The 19685-nt window shown below is 48.8% G+C and overlaps 3 protein-coding genes across 16 annotated transcripts in view; 1 reads left to right on the top strand and 2 right to left on the bottom strand.

The window, feature by feature from the left end:
- TNFAIP1 (tumor necrosis factor, alpha-induced protein 1 (endothelial)) overlaps window positions 1-6037 on the bottom strand; it is a 10925-nt gene extending 4888 nt beyond the window's left edge. Inside the window, exons 1-7 of one of the 5 annotated variants that reach the window (XM_014548242.1) lie at window positions 5820-6037; window positions 5234-5456; window positions 4409-4586; window positions 1848-2164; window positions 1064-1233; window positions 551-640; window positions 413-465 (exon numbers count right to left, since the gene is read on the bottom strand). In XM_014548242.1, coding sequence (XP_014403728.1) covers window positions 413-465; window positions 551-640; window positions 1064-1233; window positions 1848-2052 — 518 coding nt within the window. In that variant the 5' untranslated portion in view covers window positions 2053-2164; window positions 4409-4586; window positions 5234-5456; window positions 5820-6037. The remainder of the gene's footprint in view (window positions 1-412; window positions 466-550; window positions 641-1063; window positions 1234-1847; window positions 2165-4408; window positions 4587-5233; window positions 5457-5819) is intronic. The other 4 variants (XM_014548243.1, XM_014548241.1, XM_014548240.1 and 1 more) reach the window with 4 other exon arrangements.
- A 332-nt stretch (window positions 6038-6369) lies between these two features.
- Window positions 6370-16686, top strand: IFT20 (intraflagellar transport 20). Of its 10 annotated transcripts, none has more exons than XM_014548252.1 (6): window positions 6370-6529; window positions 9868-10103; window positions 10262-10390; window positions 11571-11656; window positions 15566-15669; window positions 16173-16686. In XM_014548252.1, exons 2-6 carry the CDS (start codon window positions 10028-10030, stop codon window positions 16255-16257), a joined length of 480 nt encoding a protein of 159 aa, XP_014403738.1. In that variant the 5' UTR covers window positions 6370-6529; window positions 9868-10027; the 3' UTR covers window positions 16258-16686. The 10 variants fall into 10 exon arrangements, with proteins under 10 accessions (XP_014403738.1, XP_014403742.1, XP_014403743.1 ...); XM_014548256.1 differs by having other exon boundaries at window positions 10068-10103; XM_014548257.1 differs by lacking the exon at window positions 9868-10103.
- Window positions 16687-17467: 781 nt separating this feature from the next.
- Window positions 17468-18957, bottom strand: TMEM97 (transmembrane protein 97; the record flags this gene model as incomplete). The annotated part of the gene is made up of 2 exons (XM_014548260.1): window positions 17468-17866; window positions 18702-18957. Coding segments are annotated over 2 exons (516 nt in total), but the record flags the coding sequence as incomplete, so codon positions are not given.
- Window positions 18958-19685: the final 728 nt, after the last annotated feature.

Consider the following 19685-nt stretch of genomic DNA (forward strand, 5'->3'; position numbering starts at 1 on the left):
AGGGGTAGGGGAGAAACTGGCCTAGGACAAAGGTCGGCTTAGGAGGAGTCCCAGCCCACTGGTTTCCCAGTGTCCCTCCTCCACCCCACATAGGATAATGCTGGGAAAACACCTGGCATGCAGCCTGACATGACAGATGTTAAACGGGTGTTACATGTTCAGTCTCGTCCATTCCAGCCAGGGCTCTGCACCAAGTTCCAAATGCCTCTGCCCTGATCTCCCTTCTACTCTCTGTCCTTCCCTCCTTAGACCCAGACCTGTGCCAACCATGCCAGGAGTGCAGGTGGCTTCCCTTGGTCTGCTGCCAAACTTCCACTCTGACTGCTTGTCTCTTTTAGCTGCTTCTGCAGCCCTTCCTCAAGGCCCTCCCCTCAACCCCACCAACGCCACCCGCCACTGATGCCCACCTTACCTGGTGTAGGAGTACTTGTTGTTGCTTCTGTTGTACAGCAGCTTCACCACAGGCTGTGAGGGAGGAGAGTGTGAGGGCAGGGCCAAGTCCCGGAATCCCCTGCCTGAGCCCTCAAGAGTCCCTCCGAGATCCCAGTACCTTGGTGGAAGATTCGATGAGCCTCTCCTCCTCCTTCAGGGAGGTGATGATGGGGATGTTGCACACAGGCTGGTAGGAGTCCTTCTTGTCCTGGGTGACACAGCGAGAAGCCTCTTTGAGGTCTGTTTGCCAGGCTTAGCCAGGCTTTCCCCAGGAACTGTCAAAGCCCCTCTGCCATGGCCAGCCCTGCTTGCTGAGGCATCAGACAGATTAGGAGCCCCTGGTAAGAGAAACTGCCAGCTGGCAAGCAGACTCCCATTTCTGGAAAAGCTAAAATGCAGGTATCTAGGCTATAAACTAGCAGCAGGGCCTAGTCATATGGATTCAGTGCACCACCTTACAAAACTGACTGGCTGCCCACTTGCTTGGCCTGGGCAACACCTGGTATATTTAACTAGGTTTGGACTCGTCAACCATACCTGCCACACAGCCTTCCAGGAACTGGACTCTCATGTCCCTGAAGGAGGGGGCCAACTCCCAACCATGTCAAGCAGCCCCAACTCTGCGCCATACCTGCAGGGCACTCTGGCACATGTTCACCAGGCCCTGAATGAGGTAATATTTTGCTTCAGCCATCAATTCCTTGATTTCTTGACGGTTCTGAGGGAGGATGATGGTGTCATCACGGAGGTAATTCAAAATGGTGCCGAAGTGCTTTCCACATCGGTCTATGAGGATCCAGCCTAGGGATTCAAATGGGCCCCAGAGGGTGACTGTTTGCCTCCAGGTACCTCAGAAGCAGGCAGTAGCAAAGGCCACCTGACAGCCTGGTGACAGGTGGCAGAGAGCACATGAGCTAGAGCCCACAGCATAGGGTAGCAGAAAACAACCTCAAGCTCTTAAGTCCATTGTTGCTCTCACTCCTCCCCCTGAAACCAAGAACTGGCACATACGTAGGAGAGACAGGCCCCCAGGCTCTGGGGAGGCCTGCAGAGGTCGAAGCACAGGAACGCTCAGCCCACCTCCTGACAACACAAACCACCAGCCCTGTTTGCCTCTGCCCACTGCCCCGCCACTATGGTGATGCTTCTTATGAGAATCTAGTCCTATGTGAAGAGAAAAACAAAGTATGGATAGCCTCTCTGGGAAATGGGTGCGTAGCCATACGATAATCTATGTGCAATGCCAAATAGAATTCTGAAGTTTGATTAAGGATGCCAGGTGGAGTCCTGTACTAGGTGAACTGGAAAAGTGAACCTAGAGTCTATATATGCCAGGCTTAAGCCCTGCCCTGAAGTCACACCCCCAGGAACACCTCCTTCCCTTCCCACCTAGCCCAACAGCCTCGATACCTCACCTTCCTTGTCAGTCAGCACCTCCATGCGCCCGCTGAACATGGCCTTGAGCATGGTGTCATGCCGCGTTAGTGCCCGCACCGTGGTGTAGTACAGCGAACCGCCCACATTGAGCTGGACATATTTGTTGCCCAGGCTTCCTCCCTTGAAGCCGCTTAGCTTGGGCTTGGCCCCTGAGGCTGGGCACAAGCAGGTGTCCCCCGACATCTCCCGCTTCAGGTAGATCACCACACGGCAACAGGTGGGCTTGGAAGGTTCCGCCGTGGTGAAGGGTCACAAGTGAGTGGCCAATGGAGGTGAGAGCCTCATACTCTCGAGGCTGTGAGCAGGAGATGGGAGAGAAGATAAGAGTCAGCAGTGGACAAAAGGAGAAACACTGACCATCCAGTCATTCTCTCCTTGACAAGTCAAGATTCCCTGGCAGAGATGAAGGCCCTAAGCCAGCGGTTCTCAACCTGTGGGTCGCGACCCCTTTGGCGGTCGCCTAAGACCATCCTGCATATCAGATATTTACTTTACGATTCATAACAGTAGCAACATTACAGCTATGAAGCAGCAACGAAAATAATTTTATGGTTGGGTCACAACATGAGGAACTGTACTTAAAGGGCCAGAAGGTTGAGAACCACTGCCCTAAGCAATAGTAAGAAAGATGCTCCTGCTGTTCTTTATGGTACCAGGAACCACATCCCAGAGCCCAGAGCTGGTCACGTCACCAGCCTCCCTGAGACTCAGCTCTGGGTGGCAAGGAGGACAAGCAAGCCCTTGGAGCCAGTCAGAGGAACGGACTGGGCAGGGCGGAAGTCCTTACCCTGGGGATCTGCCAATCAGAGTCCAGTTATTTTCTTCTCAAGATTCCCAGGATTCAAGACTTCCAGTCAAACCCACTGGGAATTCAGCCTGCTCAGGAGTTTCCAGGAGCCTGAGGGACAGGGTACGCTTCCTTTTAAAGATTCCAGACCCAGGAGCAGCCTGCGCCAGTGCTTATTTTGAGTAACACCGGAGTCTGGCTTCAGGAAGGCGAGTAGAAGCAGCTCAGGAGAGCATGAAGCGAGTCGGGCTGGAGGGTCCCAGCCACTGTTCCTGGCAGAGGTGACCCTGGCTCCAGCAGGCGCTTCCTGACCTTCCCGTTTCTTGGCACCAGCCCTATCCTAAGTTCCTGAAATTGTCACCATTTTTCAGGATTGAACAACTACAGGATGGCTATTTTTGCTTCTTTTCCTGAGAAGGGGCCCAGCCCTATCTCTTCCTTAGTTCCCTTCCAACAAGAATGGGAAGAAAGGGCTAGAAAAGACCAGATGATAAATCTAAAATCAATTAAGTGATTTGGAAATTGAAAGTAAAACTAGGTCACTTCTTTTGATTTAGACGTTGTTATATGTTTTGGTTTTCTAAAGAATCCATACACTGAAGAAAAAAATAATAGAAAACATTCATTGCATTAAATGTTCCAGGCATTTAATATTTATTAATTCACTGAATTCTTCAGCAATAAAACAATATTGAGTTCCTATTAGGTTAAGCAGTAGGGATAGAGAGACGAGAAAATATCATCCCTGTCTTCAAGGAGTTTAAAGCATCATAATGTTAACAAGAATAAATATGATAAGAGTTAGCATTTACTAGTACTTCCCCCTGCTACGTGCCAGGCACTGGAGATACAGAAGAGAATAAGGCATGGCCTCATGGAGCTTGCATTCTAGTTGGTGGATACAGAAAACAAGAAAACAAATAGCCGAAACCGGTTTGGCTCAGTGGATAGAGCGTCTGCCTGCGGACTGAAGGGTCCCAGGTTCGATTCCGGTCAAGGGCATGTACCTGGGTTGCGGGCACATCCCCAGTGGGAGATGTGCAGGAGGCGGCTGGTCGATGTTTCTCTCTCATCGATGTTTCTAGCTCTCTATCTCTCTCCCTTCCTCTCTGTGAAAAATCAATAAAATATATTTAAAAAAAAAAAGAAAACAAATAAGCAGGTAATTCCAAAAGTGAGAAATGCAATAAAGATAAAACAGTATTTTTTAATACATATTTTTTATTGATTTCAGAGAGAAAGGGAGAGGGGAGAGAGATAGAAACATCAATGATGAGAAAGAATCATTGATTGGCTGCCTCCTGCAGGCCCCTAATGGGGATCAAGTCCACAACCTGGCATGTGCCCTTGACTGGAATCGAACCTGGGACCCTTCAGTTCGCAGGCCGACGCTCTATCCACTGAGCTAAACCAGCTAGGGCTAAAACAGTATTAAGAAAGTGACTAGGGAGATGCACTAATCTAGATAGGGGACCAGGGAAAGCCTGTTTGGGAAGGTGACATTCCAGCTGAGGTCTGAGAGGATATTCCAGACGAATGGAAACGTAAATGCCAAAATGTCAGGTAGACACACGTTTTAGGCACAGAGTTAAGGCCACAATGGCTGGTGCATAGATAGAAAGGAAGACCAGACCATATTAAAGAGTTCTGATTCTTTACGAACTGCAATGGAAATCGATTGGAGAGTTTTAAGCAGGGGACTGATATGATCTATTTACATTTGGGAATGGAAAGACTTCCAGACAAACCTACTGTGAGTCCAGCCAGCCTAGGAGTTTCCCAGGAGTCTGAGGGACAGGATACACTTCCTTTATAAAGGATCCAGGCTCTGGCTGCTGTGCAGAGAATATATTGTAAGGGTTCAAGAGACCCAGTGGGAAGACCAGAGGAAGCAGTAGTCTGGGCAAGAGAAGAATGGTGAAGGCTTGGACTATAGTGGTGAAAATGGAAACAGGAAAAAGAGTGGAATTACTTCATTTAATCATCACAACATTCAGAAGTTTACAGTTGCACATCATCTCTTGTAGGTGCAACCCAGAAACAGTGCACTGGTTTTCCCAAGTTCACTGCTCCATTCTCCAAACTTAGCACAATGCCATTCACATTTTAAAGCACTGACTATATGTTGGTCTGTTACACTGAAATCGTCTCTGATAATTTAGGTAGGTCCCTGGGAAGGATTGCCCAGGAAGGGCCGGAGCAGGTGCTGTGAGGTACTGAATTCCTCTGATGGCTTGTCCAGGTGACTCTCATTTGCTTCAAGGACACAAAGAACCCTCACCTGAAGACTGCCTGATCAATAAGTAACACTAGTCTGAGATCACCTTACCTTCCTCAGCCCACCCCAAAGGAACAAAACCTCCCCTTAACAGGTTTCAACCAGTTCTTGTGTGTTTTGTGTCTAGCATCCATTTCCCCAGGATCAAAGAAAACACACACTTATTCCACCAAAGCAAAGGAACTCAAAGACTAGGTTGTTGCCAACAGAGAAAGACAAACCCAAAGTTAATCTATTCTTTTCCTACAAAGCAATTGCTAGGAGCCCCTGGGTGACGTCAGCTCAGATTCTGTCCATACCAATGGGTTCCAGGAATTCTCTGGCAGGTAACGCCCAGAAAGTAATTCCTGTGAGAATGAAGTTTCCACTGGAAGCCTCAGTGCTCTTCCTTCCGGACTTTGTGTGCGGGTATCTGGGGGTGCCTGAGGCTGGGGGCGCATCCGTGTCACACTCAGCGAAGCTAAGGGGAGCCCGAGCAGAATCAAGGGCAAACCACCTCGGCGGTGGGAGGCGGGAGGGGTCCTAAAGGAAGAACACTCAGCAATTAGTTACACACGGGGAAGTGGGACGTGCGGAGAGACGGCGGGTCTAGCAGAAATCCTAAGTGTAAAAATCGTAGGCTTCATCCAAAGGGTCTGGAGAAATTAAACAAGACCCAAACTCTCTGTGGCCAGTGTGGAGTCTTTCCCAGCTCGTACCCCCGCTTACTACCGAGAAACAGAGACCCGGACACAGAGACACACAGACAGACACCCACCCCACCCCACCCATCTCCCCTACGCTGTCCCACGCCTTTTCCCCAGGACCAGGTGGGGCTCTTTGCTCTAGCGCGAGGCCCGTCCATCCCTCCCCGTCGCCTAGGGTATCGGCAGACCCGATTCTTACCGTCCCCAGCGGCGCCTCTCCTGTCAGGTGGGTAGCAGGCCGACACCGTACCGCCCCTAGGATGTGGCCGCCCTTCAAACAGCAATCCCGGGCTGTGAAATCACATCCTCCGACTGCACACTCCCTCCCGAGCTGCCGCCCAGCGGGGCGGGCCCAGGAGCCTGAGACTGTAAATCCCGGCATGCCCAGCATCCAATCAAGGGAGAAGGAAGAGTCCCTAGCAGCGGTTCTCAACCTGTGGGTCGCGACCATCAGAAAACACATATAGCATATCAGATATTTACATTACGATTCATAACAGTAGCAACATTACAGTTATGAAGTAGCAACGAAAATAATTTTATGGTTGGGGGGTCGCCACAACACGAGGAACTGTATTAAAGGGTCGGGGCATTAGGAAGGTTGAGAACCACTGCGAGAATATTCCCTGGAGAGCCCACAACTACTTCCGGAAGACTTTCCGGTGCAAAGGCCTCTGGATCTTGTAGGCAGCGGTCCCACTTCTCGGGCCTCTGTTTCCCAGCAGGCTCTTCGGGTCAGGCGGGGTAAATGCTTCCGGTGTCAAGTAGTGACGTTATGCGTACACAGGTCCTGTAGCCGTGGCAGCGGCTGAGGCTGGCGGGCCAGGTACCGCTTCCGCGGATCGAGAGAAGCTCTCTGCCAACCTCAGCCTGGGCTGCCGCGCGCCGCCGCCGCCGCAGGGTCGGAAGGTAGGCCGTGACTCCGGTCGGGAGACGTGGGCGGACCCGGGGCGAGATAAATCCGACAGGCCCGCGCCTCGAGGAAAGACCGTCCCAGACGGAAAGAAACGTGGGAATTCCGCCCAACTCTTCGGGAGCGGTATTACACGCCGCGTGGGCCTGCAGCTTTACGCGCGGGTGCTCACAACAACCTTGTGAGAAAACGGGCTCAGATAAGTCCAAGGAGTTTACATAGTGAAGACAGCCAGTTCCACCACCCAGACCTTTCTGACTTTCTGCCCAGTGCCCTTTCCCTGTGCCCCATGGATGAGCTTCCTCGCGGTGCCTGGCATGGACCTGGGGGAGCCGGGGGGGCGGAAAGGGGTCGCCGCCCTCCTCCCGGGGAGCTCAGCCCGGCTCTTGCGCCCGGTGTTGCTCAGAGGCTCAGACGCGCGAGTGGTGGGAGTTGGGAGAGACCTGATAGTCAGCTGTGAATCCTCTCCCTTCACCCCTTCTCTGGTCTTACCCATCGCATTCAGCCCTACAGTTGTCTCCAGCCAGAAACACGGGGATCTTGTCTGACTCTTTCCTTCCCTCATCCCCGAAGCCCCTGCTACATTCAGTCACTCCTTTACTCGGTCCTAACAACTCGACTTACAAGACAGCTCAAATCGGAACACTTTTCTGCAGCTCCCCGCCTTGGGGACTGTAGTCACCTGCTCTGTTCTCACAGTCTTTCATTCCACAGTTGCTGAGTGCCGGTTATGTGCAGGCCCCACGCTAGATGCTGGGGTTACCGTGATAAACTCCCACCCTCGTGTCCTCCAGCCCAGTCTCCGTCCTGGGTCACGGTGGCTTCTCTAAAGGCAGATCTGACCATGTCACTCTGTTGAGAACCCACTGGCTGCTCATGAAGCCTCTGATAAAACCCAAGGCCATTACTGCAGCTTTCAGAGCCCTTCCAGCTCCAGCTCCCTTCCCTAGCGGCGTCCTGTCCCGCGCCCCCTCTTGTCCAGTTGTTGGGATGTGTTTAATTTGTCACAGCTTCAGGTCTTCACACATGCTTTCCCCTCTGCCGGGAATGCCGCCTCGCCCCTTCACTTGACAAACTTTTGGGCATCTGTTAGGTCCCAGCTTCAGTGTCCCTTTTGCAGAAGGCTTTTGTGACACCCCGGTCCCCATAAGAAGCATGTGCTGCTGCTGCCGCGTCCCCTGGCACCCTGGGCCTCTCCTCATACTGTTACCATCATTTGTGATGATCTGTCTACTCTTCGTCCAGAGCTCAGGAGCTATAGCATGAAAGCATTTTCTTCACTATTCCGTCTCCAGGGCAGGGGCTCAGTAGGTGTCTCTGAATAAATTCGTGCTCTCAGGGAAGGGAGCAAAAGTTGACGCAGATGTTTGCTCCCGCAGGTTACTTGGAACTTTCTAGAGTAGTTGATCTGGTTAATCCCCAGTAGGTGTTAAGTACTCAGACTATATGTGTAAATGTAACAAGTAGGATATTAAAAAATATGAACAAATATTTTTTTAATCCTGATCAACAGAGTTGGTGTGGCTCAGTGGTTGAACGTTGACCCATGAACCAGGAGGTCACGGTTCGATTCGGGGCAGGACACATGGCGGGGGTGGGGGCTCCATCCCCAGTGGGGGGTGTGCAGGAGGCAGCCAATCAATGATTCTCTCATCGTTGATGTTTCTGTCTGTCTGTCCCTGTCCCTTCCTCTCTGAAATCAATAAAAACATTAAAAAAAAAACACCTGATCATAAGGAAGCTCTGGATGATTAAAATGTTTCAAAAGGAAGATGCGCGCCAGCTTACTTGAGTGGATTCCAGGGAGGCCACAGGCTCTGGGCCCCAGTCATACACAGACAACCTGTGGACGTGTATTAGTTGGCCCACACAGTTGTGGATGTGTTCTGTTCCTTACTTTGAATTTTTGAATTAGATACTTTCCTTCTGATCATAAGGAAGCTCTGGATGGTTAAAATGTTTCAAAAGGAAGATGCGCGCCAGCTTACTTGAGTGGATTCCAGGGAGGCCACAGGCTCTGGGCCCCAGTCATACACAGACAACCTGTGGACGTGTATTAGTTGGCCCACACAGTTGTGGATGTGTTCTGTTCCTTACTTTGAATTTTTGAATTAGATACTTTCCTTTAAAAATCAGATTCCATATGTAAATCTGGATTTCTGGTCCTCTTGAAAATCAGTTCTGGCAATGATGGGACTTAACCCCCCCCCCTTTTTTTAAAAGATTTTATTGACTTTTTGAAGGGAGAGGAAGAGAGAAACCTTATGAGATGAAACCTTGATCGACTGCCTCCTACACACCCTCTACTCGGGATGGAGCATGCCACCCGGGCATGTGCCCTGACTGGGAATCCAACTGGCCACCTCCAGGTACATGGGCGATGCCCAACCAACTTGGCCACACCAGCTTTTTAAACCATTGATCTTCTGATGGTACACGTGCTCTGGGCAGTCAGTCCCAGAATCACCCCATTCAGAACAGAACTTCTCTAAGGAAGCTGGGAGGGGAGGGTTGGGTTGGAGGAGGTGGGAGCAGAGGGAGGGCTGGTGCGGGGCCAGGTGGTGGCAGCCTTTGGAACCCCTGGGGTTTGGAATTGGTATAGCGGCCAATGGCTAGTCCTGAAGAGCATCGCCTTCCTTTCTAGACAGGGCATGTGTTTTGTGTGTGTGTGTGTGTGTTATTTTAAAGCCAGAATGAGGGTGTTTTCAGTGTTTCTTTACAAGAACTGAGGCGTCCTTTAGACCAGGAATGCAGGGTGGCCTCGGAAGGGAGGAGATGTCTGTGCTGGTTCTCTTGCCGACAGAAGAACCCCAAACTCAGCTTGGCACACAGGGTCTCTCTGATCTGGCTCCTTCTGACCTTTCCAGCTCCACCCTCTGTCCTTTCATCTTCTAGGCCCTTCCAGTGACGTCAGGCTGTTGTTCATGCTGTTCTTTGCTTGGAATGCCAGCCCTGACTTCCTTACTGTGTGTTTTCTGCTTGAAAGAGACTGACCCAACTTTGGGTCCTGGTTCAGGCAAGCGCACAGTACCCCCTGGCATACATTGTGGGCAATATGCTTACTCCTGGCTTATTTTTTTAACCCTGATTTTTAATTCACCCAGACTTTCTCTTCACTTGCTTTTTGTGTTGTTGCAGTTCTGCATTTGAAAAGCTTTTTCGTGTCCTTTTGGGTATATAATTGGGGATAAATAAATATGCTTATGGCTAACAACTTAATTCAGATGTGAACTTCCTCAGGCCAAGTTAACTGTTCTCTAGTGCTTTAGTGATATTTCTGTAAAAGCACTTAACACAGTATAATTTTTCAGTTTACATGTCTGTCTTCCTCCAGCTAAACTGTGCTCCTCCAGGGCGGGTACCATGTTGCACTCATCTTTGTACCCCCAGCATCTAGCGATGTTGGCATGTAGTAGGCACTCAAGAAATATGTGTTGAATGAACGATGCCTGTGACAAGCAACTGGACTTTATTCTTTCCTGACCCTTGATCCTATGACACATCTCCTCCTGGCTGCTACTGTCACTCCTTCAGAGCAGATCTTCTCTAGAGAACCTGGAAGGGAAACAGGTGAGGCTTAGAGAGGTGGAGGCAGAGGGACGGGGGAGTCTTTGGAACAGCTGGGGTTTTGGCATTGGTATCTGGGGGCAGGAGTGGGCTGGGCTGGAAGCAGGCCTTTCTTTGGACGGCTGGGAAGTGATCATGGATTGGGGTTGCTTTCCTTACAGCTATGGCCAAGGACATCCTGGGGGAAGCTGGGTTGCACTTTGATGAACTGAACAAGCTGCGGGTGTTGGACCCAGAGGTCAGCCAGCAGACCACAGAGCTCAAGGAAGAGTGCAAGGACTTCGTGGACAGTGAGTGTCATTTGGGGAGACATGTTGCTACTCAGCTTTGAATTATTCCAACTGTGCCCCATCCCTACCTCCCAGCTGTTGCTCTTGGCCCAGCCAGAATGGAGCTGTTGGCTCCCTGAAGGTTGACCCTGACCTTTATGAATTCCCATGTGCCACCCACCTTATCTACCTGCCCTCTTCTTATGCTCTCATGTAGTCCCACAGGGAACACCAGTCAAAGCAGACGCTGAAATGCTGAGAGGAGGGTGTGTTTTGAGATATGCCATCATTGATTTTTTTGCTCTCAGAAACCTTAAACTTCATGGGAGCAGAACTATGGCTTGGGAGTGGGAAATAGAGTTATGTACTGGTGACTTGATTTCTTGGGAGAAATAGTATTCTCAGTAGTGGGCTTGTCTGCATTGGGAGTAAAAGTTGATTAACTGGAGTCCCTAGAAGCAGCTCAACAGACCCCTTGAAAACATCTTTTAACAGGAGATACCCAGGACACCTCCTGTCCTAGCAGCCAAGCAAGACCAGTGGCGCGAATAAAGAGCAGGTCTAGCTAGAGCAGGGATTTCCGAGCCTTCTGGGGACTGTAGGCTGTGGAGAGCTCACCTGGTGAAGGTAGCATGAGTTCTATTGCCAGCCTTCTGGTTGCTGGGAATGCTGTCCCATCTTCTTGGGCCTTAGCTTACTCCTCAGGAGTGGGGGTTCCACCACACCCAAGGATATTGAAAAAAGGGGAATGGGAGATTAGGCACTTAAATGCTTTGAGCTCTTTATTAGCTGTGGTCACAGTGGATAGCCCCACCAACTGAAATCTAGTGTATCTGTGGCTACAAGAGGCAGCTTCCTGTCCTGAGGCAGTCCTTTCATGAATGTGGCCCTTTGTACCTCCTGGGGGGAGGTGGGGGGGACGGCAGGATGGGATCCACCCATAGAATAGGTCCACCAGGGCCTTCATAGCCTGAGGTAACAGCAGCTAGCTGGTCGTGGGGGCTCAAAGTCCGGATCCTCCCCAGTCTAGCTCTGGACATGGCCATCATCTCTAGGTCCAGACCAAGGCGGGCAGACGTCAGACCAGCAGGCACCAAATTGTTTGGATGCAAATTAGCAGGGGCAGTCAGTCCTTCCCTCCCGCTGAAAGGGAGAGTGATGACACTGAGGAAATAAAAACATTTTCTTCTTTCCCCCAAAGAAATTGGCCAATTTCAGAAAATAGTTGGTGGTTTACTTGAGCTTGTTGACCAACTTGCAAAAGAAGCAGAAAATGAGAAGATGAAGGTAAGATCAGCATGCATTTTATCTCAATCTTGGCCTGGGATCCTCGTTCACTAGCCTGTCATCTTCTGCCTTCTTGACTTTGTGTGTGTGTGTGTGTGTGTGTGTGTGTGTTGGGGGGGGCGGGGGGGGGGGGGATGCGCGCCAGCTTACTTGAGTGGATTCCAGGGAGGCCACAGGCTCTGGGCCCCAGTCATACACAGACAACCTGTGGACGTGCATTAGTTGGCCCACACAGTTGTGGATGTGTTCTGTTCCTTACTTTGAATTTTTGAATTAGATACTTTCCTTTAAAAATCAGATTCCATATGTAAATCTGGATTTCTGGTCCTCTTGAAAATCAGTTCTGGCAATGATGGGACTTAACCCCCCCCCCCCTTTTTTTTAAAGATTTTATTGACTTTTTGAAGGGAGAGGAAGAGAGAAACCTTATGAGATGAAACCTTGATCGACTGCCTCCTACACACCCTCTACTCGGGATGGAGCATGCCACCCGGGCATGTGCCCTGACTGGGAATCCAACTGGCCACCTCCAGGTACATGGGCGATGCCCAACCAACTTGGCCACACCAGCTTTTTAAACCATTGATCTTCTGATGGTACACGTGCTCTGGGCAGTCAGTCCCAGAATCACCCCATTCAGAACAGAACTTCTCTAAGGAAGCTGGGAGGGGAGGGTTGGGTTGGAGGAGGTGGGAGCAGAGGGAGGGCTGGTGCGGGGCCAGGTGGTGGCAGCCTTTGGAACACTTGGGGTTTGGAATTGGTATAGCAGCCAATGGCTAGTCCTGAAGAGCATCGCCTTCCTTTCTAGACAGGGCATGTGTTTTGTGTGTGTGTGTGTGTGTTATTTTAAAGCCAGAATGAGGGTGTTTTCAGTGTTTCTTTACAAGAACTGAGGCGTCCTTTAGACCAGGAATGCAGGGTGGCCTCGGAAGGGAGGAGATGTCTGTGCTGGTTCTCTTGCCGACAGAAGAACCCCAAACTCAGCTTGGCACACAGGGTCTCTCTGATCTGGCTCCTTCTGACCTTTCCAGCTCCACCCTCTGTCCTTTCATCTTCTAGGCCCTTCCAGTGACGTCAGGCTGTTGTTCATGCTGTTCTTTGCTTGGAATGCCAGCCCTGACTTCCTTACTGTGTGTTTTCTGCTTGAAAGAGACTGACCCAACTTTGGGTCCTGGTTCAGGCAAGCGCACAGTACCCCCTGGCATACATTGTGGGCAATATGCTTACTCCTGGCTTATTTTTTTAACCCTGATTTTTAATTCACCCAGACTTTCTCTTCACTTGCTTTTTGTGTTGTTGCAGTTCTGCATTTGAAAAGCTTTTTCGTGTCCTTTTGGGTATATAATTGGGGATAAATAAATATGCTTATGGCTAACAACTTAATTCAGATGTGAACTTCCTCAGGCCAAGTTAACTGTTCTCTAGTGCTTTAGTGATATTTCTGTAAAAGCACTTAACACAGTATAATTTTTCAGTTTACATGTCTGTCTTCCTCCAGCTAAACTGTGCTCCTCCAGGGCGGGTACCATGTTGCACTCATCTTTGTACCCCCAGCATCTAGCGATGTTGGCATGTAGTAGGCACTCAAGAAATATGTGTTGAATGAACGATGCCTGTGACAAGCAACTGGACTTTATTCTTTCCTGACCCTTGATCCTATGACACATCTCCTCCTGGCTGCTACTGTCACTCCTTCAGAGCAGATCTTCTCTAGAGAACCTGGAAGGGAAACAGGTGAGGCTTAGAGAGGTGGAGGCAGAGGGACGGGGGAGTCTTTGGAACAGCTGGGGTTTTGGCATTGGTATCTGGGGGCAGGAGTGGGCTGGGCTGGAAGCAGGCCTTTCTTTGGACGGCTGGGAAGTGATCATGGATTGGGGTTGCTTTCCTTACAGCTATGGCCAAGGACATCCTGGGGGAAGCTGGGTTGCACTTTGATGAACTGAACAAGCTGCGGGTGTTGGACCCAGAGGTCAGCCAGCAGACCACAGAGCTCAAGGAAGAGTGCAAGGACTTCGTGGACAGTGAGTGTCATTTGGGGAGACATGTTGCTACTCAGCTTTGAATTATTCCAACTGTGCCCCATCCCTACCTCCCAGCTGTTGCTCTTGGCCCAGCCAGAATGGAGCTGTTGGCTCCCTGAAGGTTGACCCTGACCTTTATGAATTCCCATGTGCCACCCACCTTATCTACCTGCCCTCTTCTTATGCTCTCATGTAGTCCCACAGGGAACACCAGTCAAAGCAGACGCTGAAATGCTGAGAGGAGGGTGTGTTTTGAGATATGCCATCATTGATTTTTTTGCTCTCAGAAACCTTAAACTTCATGGGAGCAGAACTATGGCTTGGGAGTGGGAAATAGAGTTATGTACTGGTGACTTGATTTCTTGGGAGAAATAGTATTCTCAGTAGTGGGCTTGTCTGCATTGGGAGTAAAAGTTGATTAACTGGAGTCCCTAGAAGCAGCTCAACAGACCCCTTGAAAACATCTTTTAACAGGAGATACCCAGGACACCTCCTGTCCTAGCAGCCAAGCAAGACCAGTGGCGCGAATAAAGAGCAGGTCTAGCTAGAGCAGGGATTTCCGAGCCTTCTGGGGACTGTAGGCTGTGGAGAGCTCACCTGGTGAAGGTAGCATGAGTTCTATTGCCAGCCTTCTGGTTGCTGGGAATGCTGTCCCATCTTCTTGGGCCTTAGCTTACTCCTCAGGAGTGGGGGTTCCACCACACCCAAGGATATTGAAAAAAGGGGAATGGGAGATTAGGCACTTAAATGCTTTGAGCTCTTTATTAGCTGTGGTCACAGTGGATAGCCCCACCAACTGAAATCTAGTGTATCTGTGGCTACAAGAGGCAGCTTCCTGTCCTGAGGCAGTCCTTTCATGAATGTGGCCCTTTGTACCTCCTGGGGGGAGGTGGGGGGGACGGCAGGATGGGATCCACCCATAGAATAGGTCCACCAGGGCCTTCATAGCCTGAGGTAACAGCAGCTAGCTGGTCGTGGGGGCTCAAAGTCCGGATCCTCCCCAGTCTAGCTCTGGACATGGCCATCATCTCTAGGTCCAGACCAAGGCGGGCAGACGTCAGACCAGCAGGCACCAAATTGTTTGGATGCAAATTAGCAGGGGCAGTCAGTCCTTCCCTCCCGCTGAAAGGGAGAGTGATGACACTGAGGAAATAAAAACATTTTCTTCTTTCCCCCAAAGAAATTGGCCAATTTCAGAAAATAGTTGGTGGTTTACTTGAGCTTGTTGACCAACTTGCAAAAGAAGCAGAAAATGAGAAGATGAAGGTAAGATCAGCATGCATTTTATCTCAATCTTGGCCTGGGATCCTCGTTCACTAGCCTGTCATCTTCTGCCTTCTTGACTTTGTGTGTGTGTGTGTGTGTGTGTGTGTGTGTGTGTCTTTATCACAACTTGAGGAGGATGTTCTTTTAATAAAACAAGATTTTAAATAACATTTCCTATGCAAGTATCAACTCATGTTGTACACCTGAAATATTACATGTCAATTATACCTGTTTTTTAAAAACAATTCCTGGTCCAATTAACCTACTTTGAATTCTCATATGCTGGTACTTTGTCATTATTTCCTTTAATCGTCACATCACTGAAATAGATGGTTTTATCATCTTATAAATGAAGATGTACAGAGTATAGATGACTTGGCAAAGAGCACTAAATGTTCCAGACCCTGGGGATACTCCTAGATCTGCCTCAGAGCTCTAGGCCAATTCTAACTTTGGAATCCTGAGGTTAATCCTTTCTTTTTCCCAAAGCTCTGGGGTTCAACCTTCTTTTCCCTTCTGGGCAGTGAGGTAGCCCCAAAGTGGTGCTTACCCAGTTGAGGACTTAACGCTGAAGATGGTTTGAATGAAGCCATGACTTTCTTTGGCAACACTGTTCTTCTAGGCCATTGGTGCTCGCAATTTGCTCAAATCTATAGCAAAGCAAAGAGAAGCCCAACAGCAGCAACTCCAAGCACTAATAGCGGAAAAGAAAATGCAGCTCGAAAGGTAAGACATTATGTAAAGCAAGGTCTTTACTCCACTGCAGTTCTATTTTTCCTTCTTAACAGTCACCTCTTATCCTTATTCTTCATTTTTCTCCTAGAAAGTGTCTCACTTGTCATCCTATTTGAAAGTTTTAAAAATAAAATTTGATGGAAAACTCATTAATATCAAATCACCTGTAGTAGTTTGAGAGCGTGAAGACTCAGGTAGCTAGTGGGCAAAGGTGGCTGGCGGAAGACCCTCTAAGGGCCGAAGATTTCTCATGGTGGCCCTGTGCAGGGCTCTGCACATCTAGTCTTTTCTCTCTTGCCCTAACTTCATTTAACACCGTTTCTTGGAATCATTTAAGTCATCTATATTCTTCTCTAGAAGAATTAGTCCATGGTTTATTTCATCCATTTTTAGGGCTTCTAACAATTTTGTTTTTCAGGTATCGGGTTGAATATGAAGCTTTGTGTAAAGTAGAAGCAGAACAAAATGAATTTATTGACCAATTTATTTTTCAGAAATGAACTGAAAATTTCATTGTATAGCAGGAGGGTAGGAAAAAAAAAAAAAAAACCTCTGTACCATTCCAGTGACTTTGACTAATGACCCAAGTATATCATGTGAGATGGTGTGTGAAGGATGCATCGTCTCTGAAGGCAATAAAACAGATCTGGGGCGGGGGCTTGTTTCAGATGCCAGTGCAGATCTGGTAGACGCCCTGCGACCACGGTGGCCCAGGTTCTCACCTCTTGCATTCTTATTCTGAAATAAGCAGTCTGTAAACTTTGATTTTTTTTTTGTAAATTCACAAAGCTTTGGAGAAAAAAAGCAATAAATTATTGTTTTCAAATGGCTTATCTACCTCTTTTCCTGGTGCCCTTAAAGTGTACACTTAATCACTTGTAAGAGAACCTTGGACTCTCCAGCCCCTTGTCCACAAAACAAACCAGGCAATGGCCAGCAGCTGCCTTTATTTGGACTGGACACGAGTCAGAGGATACTCCCAATAATTAGAGTAATATGGCTTGTGAGCAGAACAGGCAAGAGGGGATTGACTGGATGTGTTCATAAACCTTTTTTTTTTTTTTAAGTTAGCTTTGAGTATGAACTTAGAGAAAGCTAATGGAACACCAGGTACTAACATGAAGAGACCCTAGGTGCATACAGTGGACATGTTATGCCCAGCTGTCCCCCCATTTGACTGAGACAAACACGGGGAGGAATGATTAAACTATTAGGAAGAATGTAGTTATCCAGAAGGCAGCACACTTCCAGGTCAGGTTTGAGACACCAGACCTCAGAGTAGAGGGACTCCTGTCCGGTGGTCTGTAAAAAGACAGGACTAAAGTTTGGAAAGAAGATAAACAAGGAGACTAAAAAAAATTTCTCCTCTGGGATGAGCCATTTAAAACAGAAACAAAGCACCTTCTGGTTTAACCCATATCTGACTGAAAGGTCAGCCAGGGCTGAACCTTAAACCTCTTGCAGACTATTCTCTCTCTCCTTCCCCCACCAGGGGTACAGGCAAGAAAACAACATAGTTTTTAATGAATATTGAAGAGGCATAATTTGAAACTTAAAAATGGCCTGAAACATCGTACTACTCATTTTGCTGAATCGGGATTTGCTGCAGAGAATCTTGAGTCAAGGGGATTAGTCACATGCATATTGTGGATCAAATAACTCATGAAAATGCCAAGCAGGATATGTTTCTTAGAAGTTTATCCATTTCTGGTCTGGTCCTGTTTTTGGTAATTCTGCAATGGAACGTCAGGTGATGGGTCTGTGCCAGTGCCCATGGAAGGTGATGTGGGCACATGGTGAATGTGGCCCGTCCTCAGGTGATGGGTCTGTGCCAGTGCCCATGGAAGGTGACAGTTTATGGCTCCTGCTGCTGGTGTTTCAAATGCTACTGAAGACATGGGTTCTGAGCAGTTTTCCTTGTGTAGTTCTCATTTTTTCTTTCTTTTCTCCTCATATTTGTAGTAGGGGCTCCGCAACATGAAAAGCAGAAGCATAAGAGGGATGAGAAAGTAAGGGGCATAGACAGATACGAGGGTTAAGCGTTCACGTAAAGTCTTAGGCCCTTGTCCTTTGAAACCACTGGCTTTAGAGAAATCCTCCAACAGAAACGTGCAGAGAATTGGAATCAGGGTTGTCATGGTGTGGGCTGAGTAGACGATGGCGGCGGTGCGAATCCACTTGCAGCCTCCTGCAGGTGTCGGGAAGAGAGATAAGCGTTAGGTCTGCCCATGACGCGCCCCAGGACACCTCTGACTGCTCCTTTCAGCCGAACCATTCTACCTCCTTTACCAAGTGGAAACAAATGGAAAACCAGATGTGTTATCATGCTGCCTAAATGTGCAAATTTTCCAAAGAGCCAGGGTGGGAATTGGAATTTAATTCAGGAAAACTCTAGGGCAGTAAAAGTTAAACCTGTTTGGTCTGAAGTGTGTGTGTGGGGGGGGGGACGGGGACGGGAGGGCGGCTGACAGCAACATGTCTGTTAAGTAATTATAGTATATGTAGGTGAGAGGATCAGTAGATTCTGCCCAGAGATGGATTGGGAGCTGCAGTGGGAGATAAGCTCTACAAGCTTAGTTACCACATATGTCGGTATGACTACTTTCTTTATAACAGCATCAGACATATGGGGACACTGTAAGAATCATTTTTTAAAAAGAAGTTAACCCTCGGAATTAGCTTGATGCTACTACTTACAAGCCAGCATGATACTACCTAAAACAGAAAAATGAAACCCAATAATAAAAGAAATAAAAAGCAACAAGTTCAAGCTTTAAGGAGCCTCAAGTTTCCCGTGTATGAGAGATGTCCAGTTGGCTGAGCAGTTATGCAGCCGAGCCGACCACAGACATTAGCCTGAGCCACATGATGTCCCTTTATAGGAGCCATCCTGGCCGTCCCACCACATCCTCCACCCCCTCACACAACCACAGGGGCCCCTCCTCTCCCCTTTGAAGATACTTTCCCCAAGATTTCTGGGACCTGATTTGAGCAGGAATGGGATTTCCCCACCATTCACCAACCTTTGAAGAAGGCGTATGTTGCAATGGGAAAGAAAGGCAGCTGAAACACAAGCTCGCAAAACAGGAAGGATTTAAACCACACTGGGGGGTCCTGCAGCAGAGGGTCTTTGAATTCCTTAGCGTACCATGTCAGCAGGTTCCTCAACTGCAAAAGATCAAGATCACAATGAATACAACCACCTGGCGGGGTAGGCGCAGCAGCTCCAACCCCCCTGGCAGCAGATGGCTCAACCAGCTGACTGATACAGCCTAGGGGTCATTTAATAAAAAGCTCACTAGCTCTAACCCAAATGTTAGCTTCTCCAAGAAGTTTTCCTCAGCTCCTGCAGCCCCTTTGTGCCACCCAGCATGTGTGTGACTCCATGGCAACACTTAGCGAGGTGCTGCCCTTTGTCAAAAGCAGTATCTGGCACTTGGTTTGCCGAATGAACACACAAACGTGCCATACCTGCCAACAGTATCGTTCTGTATAAAGGAACGACAAAAACCATCCTGACACTTGCCCTTTCACAACAGCAATTGCATGCCGAGCTCTGAGGGCCAGATACCCTCAAATACAGAAATGAACTGAATTTGACTGGGGAGGGGGCAGTGATGGAAAGGTGGTAAATCGAACCTCTGCGAGGACGCAACTTTAGACAATTTAAAATTGTCGTTCTTCCCCCCACCCCCTAGAATATATTTTTATTGATTTCAGAGAGGAAGGGGAGAGGGAGAGATAGAAACATCAATGATGAAAATCACTGATCGGCTGTCTCCTGCATGTCCCGCTACTGGATCGGCCAGGGCACGCCTGACCGGAATTGAACCCAGACCTCCTGGTTCATAGGTCGACGCTCAACCACTGAGCCACGTAGGTCAAGCCAAACTATCATTGACTCCCTAGTTTTTTCTTTTAGGAAACCAGTAGGATATTTGTAGAAGAACAAACTCTGCTCCAAACCACAAACTATATAGCTTCTAGGCTGTGTCAAAGCCTGAGTA

This window comes from Myotis brandtii, unplaced genomic scaffold (genome assembly GCF_000412655.1).
Source record: "Myotis brandtii unplaced genomic scaffold, ASM41265v1 scaffold50, whole genome shotgun sequence".
In the NCBI taxonomy this organism is placed as follows: Eukaryota; Metazoa; Chordata; class Mammalia; order Chiroptera; family Vespertilionidae; genus Myotis; species Myotis brandtii.